Source organism: Oncorhynchus mykiss, chromosome 16 (assembly GCF_013265735.2).
Source record: "Oncorhynchus mykiss isolate Arlee chromosome 16, USDA_OmykA_1.1, whole genome shotgun sequence".
In the NCBI taxonomy this organism is placed as follows: Eukaryota; Metazoa; Chordata; class Actinopteri; order Salmoniformes; family Salmonidae; genus Oncorhynchus; species Oncorhynchus mykiss.
This window is the reverse complement of record NC_048580.1, coordinates 41,845,641-41,861,285: the sequence shown is the minus strand read 5'-3', so window position 1 is coordinate 41,861,285 and position 15,645 is coordinate 41,845,641. Positions and strand designations below refer to the sequence as shown.

General features: G+C 44.7%; 2 protein-coding genes across 2 annotated transcripts; one reads left to right on the top strand and one right to left on the bottom strand.

Moving 5' to 3' along the window:
* The first annotated feature begins 3,796 nt into the window (after nucleotides 1-3,796).
* On the top strand, nucleotides 3,797-8,659 carry LOC110492013 (zinc finger and BTB domain-containing protein 39). The gene is made up of 3 exons (XM_021565962.2): nucleotides 3,797-3,903; nucleotides 4,804-6,502; nucleotides 6,716-8,659. Exons 2-3 carry the CDS (start codon nucleotides 4,841-4,843, stop codon nucleotides 7,661-7,663), a joined length of 2,610 nt encoding a protein of 869 aa, XP_021421637.1. The 5' UTR covers nucleotides 3,797-3,903; nucleotides 4,804-4,840; the 3' UTR covers nucleotides 7,664-8,659.
* Nucleotides 8,660-11,063: 2,404 nt separating this feature from the next.
* gpr182 (G protein-coupled receptor 182) lies at nucleotides 11,064-15,295 on the bottom strand. Its single transcript, XM_021565961.2, has 2 exons — nucleotides 15,074-15,295; nucleotides 11,064-13,045 (listed from the first exon to the last, which is right to left on the bottom strand). Exon 2 carries the CDS (start codon nucleotides 13,040-13,042, stop codon nucleotides 11,957-11,959), a length of 1,086 nt encoding a protein of 361 aa, XP_021421636.1. The 5' UTR covers nucleotides 13,043-13,045; nucleotides 15,074-15,295; the 3' UTR covers nucleotides 11,064-11,956.
* Between the last annotated feature and the right edge of the window lie 350 nt (nucleotides 15,296-15,645).

Here is a 15,645-nt window from a genome sequence, read left to right as displayed (position 1 = left end):
GCTAGCCTGGCTAAAATTATTTCTTGCTGGCCTTACTTCCTTTCATGGGCAATGATTAGCCATCTAGTTAACATTATCCTACTACTACTCCTAGCTACACATTGATCTTCCATCCTTTCAGGCCAGATGCACAATGTTTGAAATTTTATTTATTTATTTTTTTTTTTCTCCCCAATTTCATGGTATCCAATTGTTGTAGTAGCTACTATCTTGTCTCATCGCTACAACTCCCGTACGGGCTCGGGAGAGAAGGTTGAATGTCATGCGTCCTCCGATACACAACCCAACCAGCCACACTGCTTCTTAACACAGCGCGCATCCAACCCGGAAGCCAGCCGCACCAATGTGTCGGCAACGCACTGCACCCGGCCCGCCACAGGAGTCGCTGGTGCGCGATGAGACAAGGACATCCCTACCGACCAAGCCCTCCCTAACCCAGACGACGCTAGGCCAATTGTGCATCGCCCCACGGACCTCCCGGTCACGGCCGGTTACAACAGAGCCTGGGCGTGAACCCAGGGACTCTGATGGCACAGCTGGCGCTGCAGTACAGCGCCCTTAACCACTGCGCCACCCGGGAGGCAATGTTTGAATTTATTGGATTGGATCAGAATTCCCATTAAATCATTGGCCAGTATGGAGAATTAAGTCCAAATCCCTATCTCGGTCCATGGCTAATTTAGAAAATTGACATTTTTAACTAACTAGCTAGCCACCAGAGGACAACAATGCAACAATTCCATTTTTTTCTGTCAATGATGTTTGGCTTGATTGGTGTGAAGCCAAATCCAAACTGGCTTCCCTTGACACTTTTTTGGTGTGAATACGTCTTATCTGTACACACCTCCACCACAACTTAATTTCTTAGAACTCCACCCAGAACCAGAACAGTGGGAAGTAGTTTGGGTTTGGGGGTGCTGTGATTTTTTATTTTTTGGGGTGGGCCAGGACCATTCACAGTTGAGCTCACTCAGTTTAGCGCAACGCTGATGGGCTATTATTGTATACATGTTATCAGATCCTCGCTGGCTTCCCTTGCAAATCCTAGCTGGTCCAAATCCTCGCTGGTTTCCCTTGCATTCATTGCTGCAGGCATTGAACAATATCATACCCTTTTTGACCAGACATCATCAGATAGATGGGCTACACATACAGAGACAGAGGGACGATGTTTCGCTCGCTCGGATGCTTTCTCCAGTGAGAAACACAAAGAGACAAAAGTTAAATAAAGTATGTTTTTTCCTTTTTTTTCTTAGTAAAGTTTTTGGGGAAGCCTTCCATTGGTATACATGCCACTGCTGCTGAAAACCCTCCCACTTGCTGGCCAATATAATTTTGTCAAATTATTTGCAGCCTGGTCTCATAGACTAGAGTAAATGTAAATGTAAATGCTAGATACTGAAATTAGTATGATATGTTATGTTGGTATGGTTACATAAGAGAGATGGTTACTCAAGGCAAAAACGAAAGTACTTTTAAGTTACTTTGCAACTACTTAGCCTGTTAGCTAACCTTTCCCCTAACCTTAACCCTTTTAGCTAACCCTTCCCCTGATTTTAACCTAACTCCTAAAGACTTAACACTAACCTTAACCCCTAGCCTAGTTAATGTTAGCCACCTAGCTAGAATTTGTAACATATCATACTTTTTGCATATTCATAACATATTTTGCAAATTTGTAACATATTGTAATGAAACAGCAGGGAGCAGGTCTCGAACCCTCGACCTTCGAGCCCGAGGTCCGGCAAGCTATCGACTGTGTCGCAAAAGCATGCTCGTGCGGCAGAGTCGATTTCCGCGCTTATAAACCCAGGGTCGTTACACTATTATACAAATTGTAATTCATAACATATCATATGAAATGGCTGATGGACTTCCACAAATTAATACATACCATACGAAGCGTAACATATCATATTAAATTAAGTGTCTCGGATTTATGCAGAGAATAATAGGAAATGCTAATAGACCAGGTTGATTTTCGGGTAAGGAAAATATGTATGAATAATAAAAACAGGTTTGGATAGCCTTTACTCTTGAAATATGTTGATGAATTAAGAATACAGTGTCACACCCTGATCTGTTTCACCTGTCCCTGTGATTGTCTCCACCCCCTCCAGGTGTCGCTTATTTTCCCCAGTATATTTACCCCTGTGTCGGTTCGTCTTGTATGTTTTCCAACAGTTTTCCCCTTTCTCCTGCTTTTTGCTTTTCTCCTTTTTGTGGCAGGGCATTTCAACCCTGCCACAAAAGGACCAGCTGACATCATGTCGGTGATTCTCTCGTTAACACAGGTGTGAATGTTGACGAGGACAAGGCTGGAGATCACTCTGTCATCATGATTGAGTTCAAATAACAGACTGGAAGCTTCAAAATGAGGGTGCTGCTTGGAATCATTGTTCTTCCTCTGTCATCCATGGTTACCGGCAAGGAAACACGTGCCGTCATCATTGCTTTGAACAAAAAGGGCTTCACAGGCAAGGATATTGCTGCCAGTAAGATTGCACCTAAATCAACCATTCATCGAATCATCAAGAACTTCAAGGAAAGCGGTTCAAACATTGTCTCCTAAAGTTGATTCAGCTGCGGGATCGGGGCACCACCAGAACAGAGCTTGCTCCGGAATGGCAGCAGGCAGGTGAGTGCATCAGTACGCACAGCGAAGCGAAGACTTTTGGAGGATGGCCTGGTGTCAAGAAGGGCAGCAAAGAAGTCACTTCTCTCCAGGAAAAACATCAGGGACAGACTGATATTCTGCAAAAGGTGCAGGGATTGGACTGCTGAGGACTGGGGTAAAGTCATTTTCTCTCTGGAAAAAAGCTTGTCCGGAGAAGACAAGGTGAGCGCTACCATCAGTCCTGTGTCATGCCAACAGTAAAGCATCCTTAGACCGTTCATGTGTGGGGTTGCTTCTCAGCCAAGGGAGTGGGCTCACTCACAATTTTGCCTAAGAACACAGCTATGAATAAAGAATGGTACCAACACATCCTTCGAGAGCAATTTCTCCCAACCATCCAGCAACAGTTTGGTGACGAACAATGTATTTTCCAGCATGATGGAGCACCTTGCCATAAGGCAAAAGTGATAACTAAGTGGCTCGGGAACAAAACATAGATATTTTGGGTCCATGGCCAGGAAACTCCCCAGACCTTAATCCCATTGAGAATTTGTGGTCAATCCCCAAGCGGCAGGTGGACAAACAAAACCCACAAATTCAGACAAACTCCAAGCATTGACTATGCAAGAATGAGCTGCCATCAGTCAGGATGTGGCCCAGAAGTTAATTGACAGCATGCCAGGGCGGCTTGCAGAGGTTTTGAAAAAAAAGGGTCAACGTTGCAAATATTGACTCTTTGCATCAACTTCATGTAATTGTCAATAAAAGCCTTCGACACTTAAGCAATGCTTGTAATTATACTTCAGTGTTCCATAGTAACATCTGACAAAAATATCTAAATACACTGAAGCAGCATACTTTGAAAATTAATATATGTAATTCTCAAAACTTTTGGCTACGACTGTACATGTACAAATTACCTTGACTAACCAATAGCACCGCACAACTCGGTACCGGTACCCCCTGTACATAGCCTTTCTACAATTTATCTTCTTAAAATGTGATTTTAAACCTAACCAAAACTTTAAACCTAATCTCAACCACACTGCTTAATTTATGCCTAAAGGCCAAAAATATCATTTTGGTTTTCATAAATTGTTAGGATATAATTTTGACTTTGTGGCTGTGCTATCTAGTGGAAACAGAGTAAAACCTCTCGTTTTATTTTTCTCGCTTGGCCTCTTCCTGTTTGGGGGCCTTCTTTTATTTACGTCATTGTTATGCGACTACTGGCTTTAAGCTAGCGAAAACGTTAGCTAAATGGTCGAAAATACTACCTTCTATTGGTAAATAATATATTATACACGTAACTTTATTTGCCATATGAGCGGCGTTATCCATCTTTGTAGAAAGGTTTTGATAGGTTTGCATTTGGTAGAAAACTGTGACGTGCAGCTAGCTACCTTGCTAGGCTATAGCTAACTTTAGCAAACTAGCATTCAGTGAAACTTAAAAGGTTAAACGTTTTCTTAGTTTTTACCAATTGGTGTTTCTGATGTATTCGATCTCTAATAATTGCATGTTAGTTAAATACGTATTAAATAGTTGGTTTACGAGCACGTGTGCGACAAAGCTGCACTCCACCTTTGCAAGTCTAACCAATCAATCACTCATTGGCTCTTATTATTGGACGTTGCAAAAAGAAAGTGTTTATTATTAGTCCTGTTACTGTTGCAGAATGAGTTAGGCAATGACCAGTGGTGGAAAAAGTATCCAATTGTCATACGTGAGTAATACGTTAACAGAAAATAACAAGTAAAAGTGAAAGTCACCCAGTAAAATACTACTAGAGTGAAAGTATCAAAAGTAAATGTAATTACTAAAATATACTTTAAGTATCAAAAGTATGAATAATTTAAAATTCCTTATATTAAGCAAACCAGGTGGCACAATTTTCTTGTTTTCAAAATTAAATTAAGTGTTTTGTGAGTCTGCCAGATCAGAGGCAGTAGGGATGACCAGGGTTGTTCTCTTGTGAATTTGACCATTTTATGTCTCGCTAAGCATTCAGAATGTAAGAAGTACTTTTGGGTGTCAGGGAAAATGTATGAAGGAAAAATTATTTTATTTTGGAATGTAGTGAAGTTAAAGTAAAAGTTGTCAAAAATGTAAATAGTGAAGTACATATTTCCCCCCCAAAACTACTTAAGGATTCCCCCCCCCCCCCCCCTTGTATCTTCTCATAGTTGGGCTCTAGGCTGTGAGTGACACTGCCAGGGAGGGATGAGGATACGGCTGCAGGGCTTAGGCCATGCCGCCGGCCTCCTCACCGAGCTCAATCACTGCCGTCTCTCCCGCCTCTTCTGTGATGTCATCCTCCAGGTGGGGAGCCGCTCCTTCACGGTGCACCGTGCGGTGCTCGCTTGCGCTGGGACACACTTCCGTAGCCTGTTCTCAGGTAGGGGGAAACAGATCGGAACCTCTGGAGCCGGAGCTACGACAACGTACTCTCTGGACTTTGTGTCCCCGGCCAACTTTGAGAAGGTGCTGACGTTCATCTACACCGGAGAGATCTTCACAGACCTGATAGATGTAGGGGTGCTGTATGAGCTGGCAGAGAGACTGGGGGTGAGAGAGCTGGTGAGAGCCTGTCACACTACCTTCCCTGACCTGCAGCAGCTGGGCTCAGGGTCTGCAGACTGTGTGGCGGATGGAGACCTGGACTCTGACATGGTTGCTGCTGCAGCTGGGTCATCAATGTGTTCGTCGTCTGCAGCATCTTGTTCCTCTCTGTCGTCATCTGCTGGTCCCTCGGCTGCTCCTACCCCGGCGTCAGCACCATCACCTCTCCCTCTCCCCCAGGGCAGCAGGGTGGCCAGGCTGGGCCGGAGTGTTGGACACACAGTCACTCTGTCCCTGCCTCTCAAAGCAGAAGATGAGCAGTCTCACCTGGGCTATGGACAGATGGCAGAAGACAAACAGATACAGCTGGCTGGAGATCAGCAGAGTTCAGTAGGTAGTCTCTCCACTGTAGCTGTTGGGGCCACCCCAGGACTTCTCCTTCCCTTGCAGCTGAAGACTGAGGAGGGCGTGGAGGTGATGATGGGAGACAGGGTTGGTAACAATGAGGAGGAACAGATGGTAGCTAGTGGGAGTAGAGCTGGTTCTCCAACTCCATGTGTGTCTGACGCCTGCTCCTTCCCTGACTCGTCAGCCCAGCTGGGAAGGGTGGTCTGTGGGGTGGAGGCTCCCTGCGCCCCCTCCTCCTTTAGAGACCTGCAGTCGGGGGTCGGGAGTCTGCAGTCGGGGGGGGTGGATGGGCTTAACTCTGGCCACACAGGGGTGACAGGGGTCATCTTCGAAGGGGAGGAGAATGAAGAAGATAATGAGGAAGAGAGAGAGCAGCTACTGGGAGACGAAGAAGGGACTGACGGAGGAGGGGACCTGTGGAGACCCCTGGCTGAAGATGTCATTGAGCTGAGCGATGATGAGAATTACATGGAGGAGGAAGAAGATGAGGAGGACGATGAAGATGAGGACTTTGTGTGTGTGGAGAATGGAGCAGTGGTTGGCAGAGAGGGAGTGGACCCTGGCCAGAAGTCGGGTATGGTGGTGTGTAAAGCCTGTGGGATGGAACTGTTAACAGAGTCTGCTGCCCTGGGGGCCCACGCGGAGACCCACCTTACTGAGACAGGGACCTGCAGGGTGTGTGGGGCATCTTTCCCTGGGGACCGCGGGGCCAGCATCACCCACGCCCTGTCCCATGTGGTTTTCTCCTGTGACATGTGTCATCTCCAGTTCTGCAGCCAGGCCAAGCTGGTACGCCACAGACGCCAGGCGGCTGCTCGGTACACCCTCCCCAGTCAGCTCCACACCGCCACCCAGGGGCACAATGGGGAGCTGCAGTGTGCCGTCTGTAACAAAACCCTCACCAAGGATTTCCAGGTCAGTGTGGTTTGATTTGCTTCATTTTTCCTGGGTGATTTGGCACGTGTTTTGGCTAATGGCAATGGTGAAATATAGAGACTGACATCGCTCAAACAAATTCACTGATCTCAAGAGTACACCTATTGCATTGTAGTGGCTAAGACACCTGAAGGTGTGTGTTATCCCTCCTTGTATTGTTGACATATCGTATTGTCTCTCTCCTGCAACCAGGTCATCAGGGATCACCTGCTGAGTCACGTGTCTATCCAGTCACTGAGCTGTGGTGTGTGCCTGTTACCCCAGCCCTCCCTGTGTGCCCTGCTGTGGCACGCCCTCACCCACCTCTCCCTGCCAGTCTACTCCTGCCCTCTCTGTGCCTGCGGCTTCCTGGATCGCCCTCTGCTGGACAGACACATGGCCCTGCATGCCGAGGAGGCAGAAACTGACAGAGAGGCCATGAGGGCTCATAAAGCAGCCGGGGCAGAGGGAGAGGAGGAGCTGCGTTGCTTCTTATGCCCACAGACCTTCCGCTCTGGCACAGCCTTCCAGTACCACCTGAGTTTTCACACCAATGAGACCCAGCCCCAGGGACAGGGCAGTCAGGGGTGGACAGGGAAACGTAAGGCTGACCAGCTGGAGTACTCCTGCTCCTCCTCCTCACCCCTGGAGGCTGGCAGCCTGGGGAAGCTTGGCAACATGGGCTTTGACCTGGGGATGGGCTCCTTCCGCCTCTCAGACAAGCTGCTTCAGGGGGCCTTGGCATCTGGCTTCTCCGCAGGCCTCCTGTCCAATGGGAACTCCTCTAGCATGGGTGGGTTGGGCATGGGCGCCGCTACTCCCCGGGGGAAATGGTACCGCTGTCGCTTCTGCGGCAAACGCTTCGCCCACTCTGGCGAGTTCACCTACCACCTGCGCATTCACACTGGGGAGAAGCCGTACCAGTGCAAGGTGTGCCTGAGGTTCTTCCGAGGCCGCTCCACCATGATCTGCCACCTGAAGACCCACGCCGGGGCGCTCATGTACCGCTGCACTGTCTGCGGCCTGTATTTCTCCACGCTCAAGCTGGTGTCCTCCCACATGGCGATCCACAAGGACCACCTGCCTCCAGACTTCAACATAGAGCAGACCTTCATGTACAATGACCACTCCAAAGAACCCCTCCCCGCCCTGGACACCTAATCAGCTACTCCTCTGGTGTCCTTCTGCCTTCATCTCGCTTTCACTTTTAGTTCCCACGTCTTTTTTTGTCTTTGAGCTGGTCTATCATGCTCCTCCTCTTCTCTCTCTCTCTTTCTCTCTCTCTCTGGTTGTGAGCCTTATATATAGACTTGTAGAATGCATTTAACTTGTTTTATGTCTGTGTTTGAGATGGTGTTTTGGATGGAAGAGACCTGTTTTGTAGCATAGCGTAAAGGACATCTTCCTTGGAAGTAGTTTAGCCACTTGATGGCAGTGTATGCACTGTTGTCTATGGAAGGACTTATTACCATTTACTGTTTGCAAGCTGTCTTCAAGTCAGTTGGCTTTTCCTAAATTGCAGTCAAACATTTTCCTAAGTGTACTATTACTCTGCTTTACAAAAAGTGTTGTTTTTCTGTCAGTTAAGCACCATGTATTAATTTATATATGAAACACATGATGGACCGTCTGTGTCTGTCTGAGTGAAACACCATATTTACCACTGTGCACCAAGCGTTAAAGGCCCAGTGCAGTCAAAAACGTGATTTCCTTGTGTTTTATATATATTTCCACATCATGTGGTTGGAATAATACTGTGAAATTGGGACAATTATGGTTGTGAAAAGACGACCTGAAATTCCAGCCTGTTTTAGTGGGATGGAGTTTTTGCCTGCCTGGTGACGTCACCAGACGGTAAATTACTTAATAGACCAATAAGAAAAAAGTTCCAAACCTCTCTGCCAATTACTGCTACTTTTCAGTGTTCCCCTCAGACAGTCCTAGCAAAGTTATTGCTTGCGAACTTGTTCTTTGCTAAGAAGCTATTTTAGTTTATTTTTTACCATTTTAATTGAAAAGAATCACAGTAAGTTACTTCATTGTTACCCAGAAATGATTTGATATTGAGATTAAAAAAAAAAACAGCTGCATTGGACCAGTAAGTGTACCTGACCAGTCATACTGTACTTTGCAACCAATGAATGTGGCCTTAATGTATCAGTTCCCTTGGAAACCATTTAGGTATGTTTTCCTCCAAGCATTTTACTTCTTTAGTGATAGACTATTTATAATGCAAACATGATACTGTGGTTCATGTAGACTGTATGTATTAGTGATCAGATGATATGAACAAAACAAACATGATACTGTGGTTCATGTAGACTGTATGTATTAGTGATCAGATGATATGAACAAAACAAACATGATACTGTGGTTCATGTAGACTGTATGTATTAGTGATCAGATGATATGAACAAAACAAACATGATACTGTGGTTCATGTAGACTGTATGTATTAGTGATCAGATGATATGAACTAAACAAACAGTGGCTTCCAGCATTTCAAAAGCACCACATTATGCTCTGTAGACTTGCATACTTTGGATTTGATGTTTAAACGTAACTCGTGTTTGTGTTCTATTTGGTGTCTTACCTCATTATGAAACGTTTTATTCGATTATTGCTGTTTTTTCATTGTAATTTGTATGTACTATTTTAGTGCAAACTATGAACGTTTTCCATTATCTATACTGAACAAAAATATAAATGCAACATGTAAAGTATTGGTCCCATGAAATAAAAGTTCCCAGAAATGTTCCATACTCTCAAAAAGCTTATTTCTCTCAGATTTTGTGCAAATTGTTGGTGAGCATTTCTCTTTTGCCAAGATCATCTGTCCAACTGACAGGTGTGGCATATCAAGAAGCTGATTAAACAGCATGATCATTACACAGCTGCACCTTGTTGCGGACAATAAAAGGCCACTCTAAAATGTGCATTTTTGTCACACAACACAATGCCACAGATGTATCAAGTTTTGAGGGAGAGTGCAATTGGCATGCTGACTGCAGGAATGTCCAGTAGAGCTGTTGCCATAGAATTTAATGTTCATTTCGCTACCATAAACTGCCTCCAACATCGTTTTAGAGAATTTGGCAGTACGTCCAATCGGCCACAGAACCGCAGACTACGTGTAACTACGCCAACCCAGAATCTCCACATCTGGCTTCTTCTCCTGCGGGATCGTCTGAGACCAGCCACCCGGACAGCTGATGGAACTGTGGGTTTGCACAACCGAAGAATTTCTGCACAAACTGTCAAACTGTCTCAGGGAAGCTCATCTGCGTGCTCGTCATCCTCACCAGGGTCTTGACCTGACTGCAGTTTGGCGTCGTAACCGACTTCAGTGGACAAATGCTCACTTTCGATGGCCACTCTGTTCACAGCGTGAACAGTTCACAGCGTGAACAGAGTGCCCCATGGTGGCGGTGGGGTTATGGTATGTGCAGGCAGGCATAAGCTACGGATAACGAACACAATTGCATTTGATCATTGGCATTTTGAATGCACAGAGATACCGTAATGAGATCCTGAGGCCCATTGTCGTGCCATTCATCCGCCTCATGTTTCAGCATGCTCATTTACATGTCACCCATTGAGCATGTTTGGGATGCTCTGGAATGATGTGTACAACAGCATGTTCCAGTTCCCACCAATATCCAGCAACTTCGCACAGCCATTGAAGAGTGGGACAACATTCCATAGGCCACAAATGACAGCCTGATCAACTCTTTTTTTTAAATTGATTTTTACAACTTTTTTTTAAAGGTATCTATGACCAACAGACGCATGTCTGTATTCCAAGTCATGTGAAATCCATAGATTAGGGCCTAATGAATTTATTTAATTTGACTGATTTCCTTATATGAACTGTAACTCGGTCAAATCTTTGACATTGTTGTATATTGCATTTATATTTGTGTTCAGTGTCGTTTCTTGTTCTGTAAAGAATAAAGTAAACAGAAAAATGTTTTGAGAATCCCGTTATCTTGTAACTTTTAGACCTAGGCTTGATTCTTCTTCATTGCATTTAATATGTTATGATGTCCACTGCCACAGAATACTACCTTCGTCATCACATTTTAATGATGCAACTGCAGTTATGCACAATTGAAAGCGTTTATCTAGTTCCTGCCTCAGGGATAGGTGACCTTTGAAACTGGAACCCTGTTCTGCTCTAGGTAGGCTGCTTCCTTCCATTGTGCCATATGCGGAGTGACACCTATGTCTTTCCTCCCTCCACTGATCTTCATGTCAACATCATTAAACCAAGGGACATTTCCCTCTGGACTTCCCAGTGAAAGCAAACACAGGCCAGTATTCAACTAAAATAATTAGGATTTTGTGTATTTATTACCACACAAAAAGTTATTACATTTGGGGGCAGTTTCCCAGACACAGATTAAGCCCAGTCCTGGACTAAAGAACAAGCTCAGTGGAGAATCTCCTTTGGGATAGTAGGATACCAACCTATGTAGTAATACTATGAGATGTTCATAGTGTTGTCCCTATTGAGAAGTCATCAAAAGGACACGCTTTTGACTTTAATAATACACAATCATTCTGTTTGAAATACTTTTATTGAATGTAACAGGTGACGTCATTCAGCATCCAACACATTTACAAATTCAGTAGCTTTAAAAATATATAGTCAAATACAATCAGAACATTTGTTAAATATGGATGTCACTGTGTGGAAATTAAGATGCGTATATATGTTTGTGTAATCAATTTTTTTTTACATTTATCCGTTACAGTTCAACATTTGTACAAAGTTTTTTTTATGCTCAGTAGTTATAAGGATCAATCTTATCTGTGTTGCACAGAAGAAAATGTTTGTTTGCGAGGAAGCATTCCTCTTCACCCTGTGACGTAATGACTGCAATTCTGTCCTCCAGAAGTTCCTAGACATTGGTGCCATAAGTTCCTGTGGGAGTTTAAAGATGGAAAGAAATCTGTAAATGTTTCCTTCCTTCCTCTGTTTACAACATTGATGGGCTGAAAAACTGGATGATGAGAAAAATGGGAGACAGATTATGAGAGGGACACTGAGTGTTTGTCAGCCTATAATTTACATGACTATTGCTTAGTGACCAAGGCTGCACATCCCTAATCTCCACACTTCTCCAAAAGTGCGCACTTGCACACTCCCTGTCTTGGATTTAACAATGATGGAAACTCCCTCCAGGCAATACTTACACTAATCAAATGCTTAAAAATCCATGACAGGGAGTGTGCAAGTGCAACCTTTGGAAGTGGGGTAGACAATCTGGACTCAAGTCATAAACAGCAAAGACTATTAGGAGGCTTCGTGTCTTGTGCCCTGTCTTTTAGACTGTGAAAGCAGCACACGCTTCAGTAACAGTTCTGAAGTGATTTTTTTCCTTTCCTACATTGTCCTTCAGTGATGATGGCTAGTTAAGTCTCAATGTGACACTGTGATGCTTCCTTTTTCTACGAGGCAGCAACGTCAGAATGGCTGGTACTCATGTTGCTAAGCTTGCGTTCCTTCTTCCCTGTGCCTGGTCCTCCTGCTTTGGGTGCAGTTTCTTGGGGATTCAACCCGCCTGGGTCCTCCCTGGGTGTATAGTGGACCACAGCATTGATCAGGTTGTTGCGGAAGCTCTTGCTGAGAAAGTTGTAGAGGACTGGGTTGGCGATGCAATGGAAGAGGGACAGGCACTGGACCACACTGAAGGAGAAGTAGAGCACCTCCACTGTGTTGCAGCTGAACACGTGAGGGTCCAGATCATCCACCATTATCAGGAACATGACCATGTGGTACGGTAGCCAGCAGAGGACAAACACAAGGGAGTACACGTGCACCAGCCACACATCCCGTCTTCCCTGCACGTCTGGAGCGGAGCGCACCGCCCGGGCGATCAGCACGTTACACGTGACGATGATGGAGACCGGGACCAGGAACTGGAAGATGAGGCAGAGGAAGGATATGGAGACGAACCACTCAATGTAGTCTGGCAGCATGTAGCAGCCGGGCTCGTCCCACTCCAGCAGGTCCACGTGGAAGTTCTCCAGCAGAGCCAGGAACAGGGAGAAGAACCACAGAGCACCACAGAGCAGCCAGCGGCGACGCCTGGCCACGGGGAAGCAGGCGGGAGACGAGGGCCTGGACAGGGACAGGTAGCGCTCCAGGGTCATGAAGGCCAGGAAGAAGGAGCTGCTGTAGAAGTTGACTGTGTAGATGAGGTGGGTGGCTTTACACAGGAAGCGGCCCCACAGCCACACCTTGTCCATGGTGACCTCCAGCATGAAGAAGGGCATCATCAGAACCACCATCAGGTCCGACAGGCTCACGTTGATGACACAGAACAAGACGCCGTTGGCCGAGTGGCGCCGGCGCCAGTTGACCCACACCACCAAGGTGTTCTCAGCCAGCCCCACCATGAACAGCAGCAGGTAGAGCAGGAACAGGGCGATCCGCCGATAGTCCTTATCCAGACTGATGGTGCACTCATAGACGAACCACGGTGTGCCATTGAAGAAATTAAACGAGGAGTTGTGGAAGTCGTGTTCGTTCATGGTCTGTTGAATGCAGAGGAAATTGTTAGCTGTGTTTGGGGTTTAGTATTGGGCTAATCAGTTAATAGTCTGACGTTACATAACGTAAGCAGTGGAGGACATGGATTGTTCAAACATGGATTTCTGGCTTGTTTATGAGTCTGCTAATGTAGCCTACAAAGATGAGATGTGAGGAGCAATTTCTCGCCATAGAATTGTCACGAATCATTTTTAAATCTACAGTGCCTTCAGAGAGTATTCATACCCCTTGACTTATTAGACATTTTGTCGTGTTACAGCCTTAATTATCACCCGTCTACAAACAATATCCCATCATGACAAAGTGAAAACATGTTTTTAGAAATGTTTGCAAATTCTTTGAAAATGAAATACAGAAATATCTCATTTACATAAGTATTTACACAGCTGTCTCAATACTTTGTAGAATGACCTTTGGCAGTGATTACAGCTGTGAGTCTTTCTGGGGATGTCTCTTTTCAAGAATCTTTTCAAAATTCCTTAAGCTCTGTCAAATTGGTTATTGATCACTGCTAGACAACCATTTCCCTGTCTTTCCATAGATTTTCAAGTAGATTCAAGTCAAATCAAATCAAATGTTATTGGTCGCACACAGATATTTAGCAGATGTAGAGAAATACTAAAACTTTAAACACTCAGGAGCACTCACTGACGTCTTGGTAAGAAACTCCAGTGTAGATTTGGACTTGTGTTTTAGGTTATTGTCCTGCTGAAAGGTGAATTCATCTCCCAGTGTCTGGTGGAAAGCAGACTGAACCAGGTTTTCCTCTAGGATTTTGTCTGCACTTAGCACCATTTTGTTTATTCTCTATCCCAGTTCTTAACAATCACAACTATTCTTGAAAATATGGAGTGTGGCACTCAGGAATACGTTGTATTGGATTTGCCCAAAACATAACACTTTGTATTCAGGACAAAAAGTTAATTGCTTTGCCACATGTTTAGCAGTATTACTTTAGTGCCTTGTTAAAAACAGGATGCATGTTTTGGAATATTTTAATTCTGTACAAGCTTCCTTCTTTTCACTCTACAGTATCAATCAGGTTAGTATTGTGGAGTAACTACAACGTTGTTGATCCATCCTCAGTTTTCTCCTACCACAGCTATGAAACTCTGCAACTGTTTTAAAGTCACCATTGGCCTCATGATGAAATCCCTGAGTGGTTTCCTTCCTCTCTGGAAACTGAGTTAGGAAGGTCGCCTGTGTCTTTGTAGTGAATTGGTGTATTGATACACCATCCAAAGTGTAATTAATAACTTCACCATGCTCAAAGGGATATTCAATGACTGCTTTTTTATTTGTTTATTTTATCTACCAATAGGTGCCCTTCTTGGAAAGGCATTGGAAAACCTCCCTGGTCTTTATGGTTAAATCTGTGTTTAAAATTCACTGCTCAACTGAGGTACCTTACAGATAATTGTATGTGTGGGGTACAGCGATGAGGTAGTCATTAAAAAAAATCATGTTAAACATTATTACTGCACACATGCACCTTGTCATGTCCATGCACCTTATTATGTGATTTGTTAAGCACGTGTATACTCCTGAATTTATTTCGGCTTGCCATCACAAAGGGGTTAAATACTTATTGACTCAAGATATATTTCAGCTTTTCATTTTAAATGTATTTGTCAAAAATTCCAAAAACATAATTCCACTTTGGCATTATGGAATCCTGTGTGTCTCAAATCTAAATATAATCCAACTAAATTTGGATAAAGTAAAGAGGTGAGAATACTTTTTGAAGGCACAGTACCTGAGAAAATATCAGACACTATGGTATGCATATACTATCTTCTGTTTTTCTCTTTAGTAATCATAATAATATAGCAACAAAATGCATGAATAAATCACTTTGTGTATAGTGTAATGAGAGAATGAAATAATAAATATGAATAAATATTAATATTCACAAATGAAATTTTTCATATATCACTCACGAGTCTCAACTCAAATCATTGCAAATTCTACTAGAGGTGAAGAACAGGAGGAAGCAATACAGTCATACATACAGTATCCTGATGTGCTGCGAAGCGGAGTGCCTGGCAATAGATGATGGGTGGTGAGGGAAGGTCCCTCAGGGCAGGCGGTTTTCTTGGTCTGCCTGCTTGGGAAGCTAGCTGTGGCTTGGAGGAGTGAGAAGACCGTACTGGCTCTGGGGTCCTGGAGAATCTGTGCTTAGTTTAGGCAGACTAGATTAAGCTTTTTCCTCCCCTCATTCATCCCCCTGTCCTGTCCCCTCAGAGCCAGAGTTGACAGGACATCCTAAGAAATGGGGTGGGGCTTGGTGGTGCAGAGCAGGGCAGGAAAGTGCTAGATGGTTGTGGGGCTGCCTATGTCCCAAATGGCACCCTTTTCCCCCATTTAGTGCAACATATTTTTTGCTCTGGTCAAAACTAGTGCACTAGATGGGGAGTAGGGTGCCACTGGGGTCAGTGTGACCGTGGCCCAGCGCTCCTACCTGCCAGGCTACCTGCCACCCCAACACGTAACATTAGCACATAACGTTCTGAGAACCATGTGTTTCTTAGAGCTTGGTGAGAGTGTGGTTGTCCTATTGCACAGGGTTTCCCGATGTCGGTCC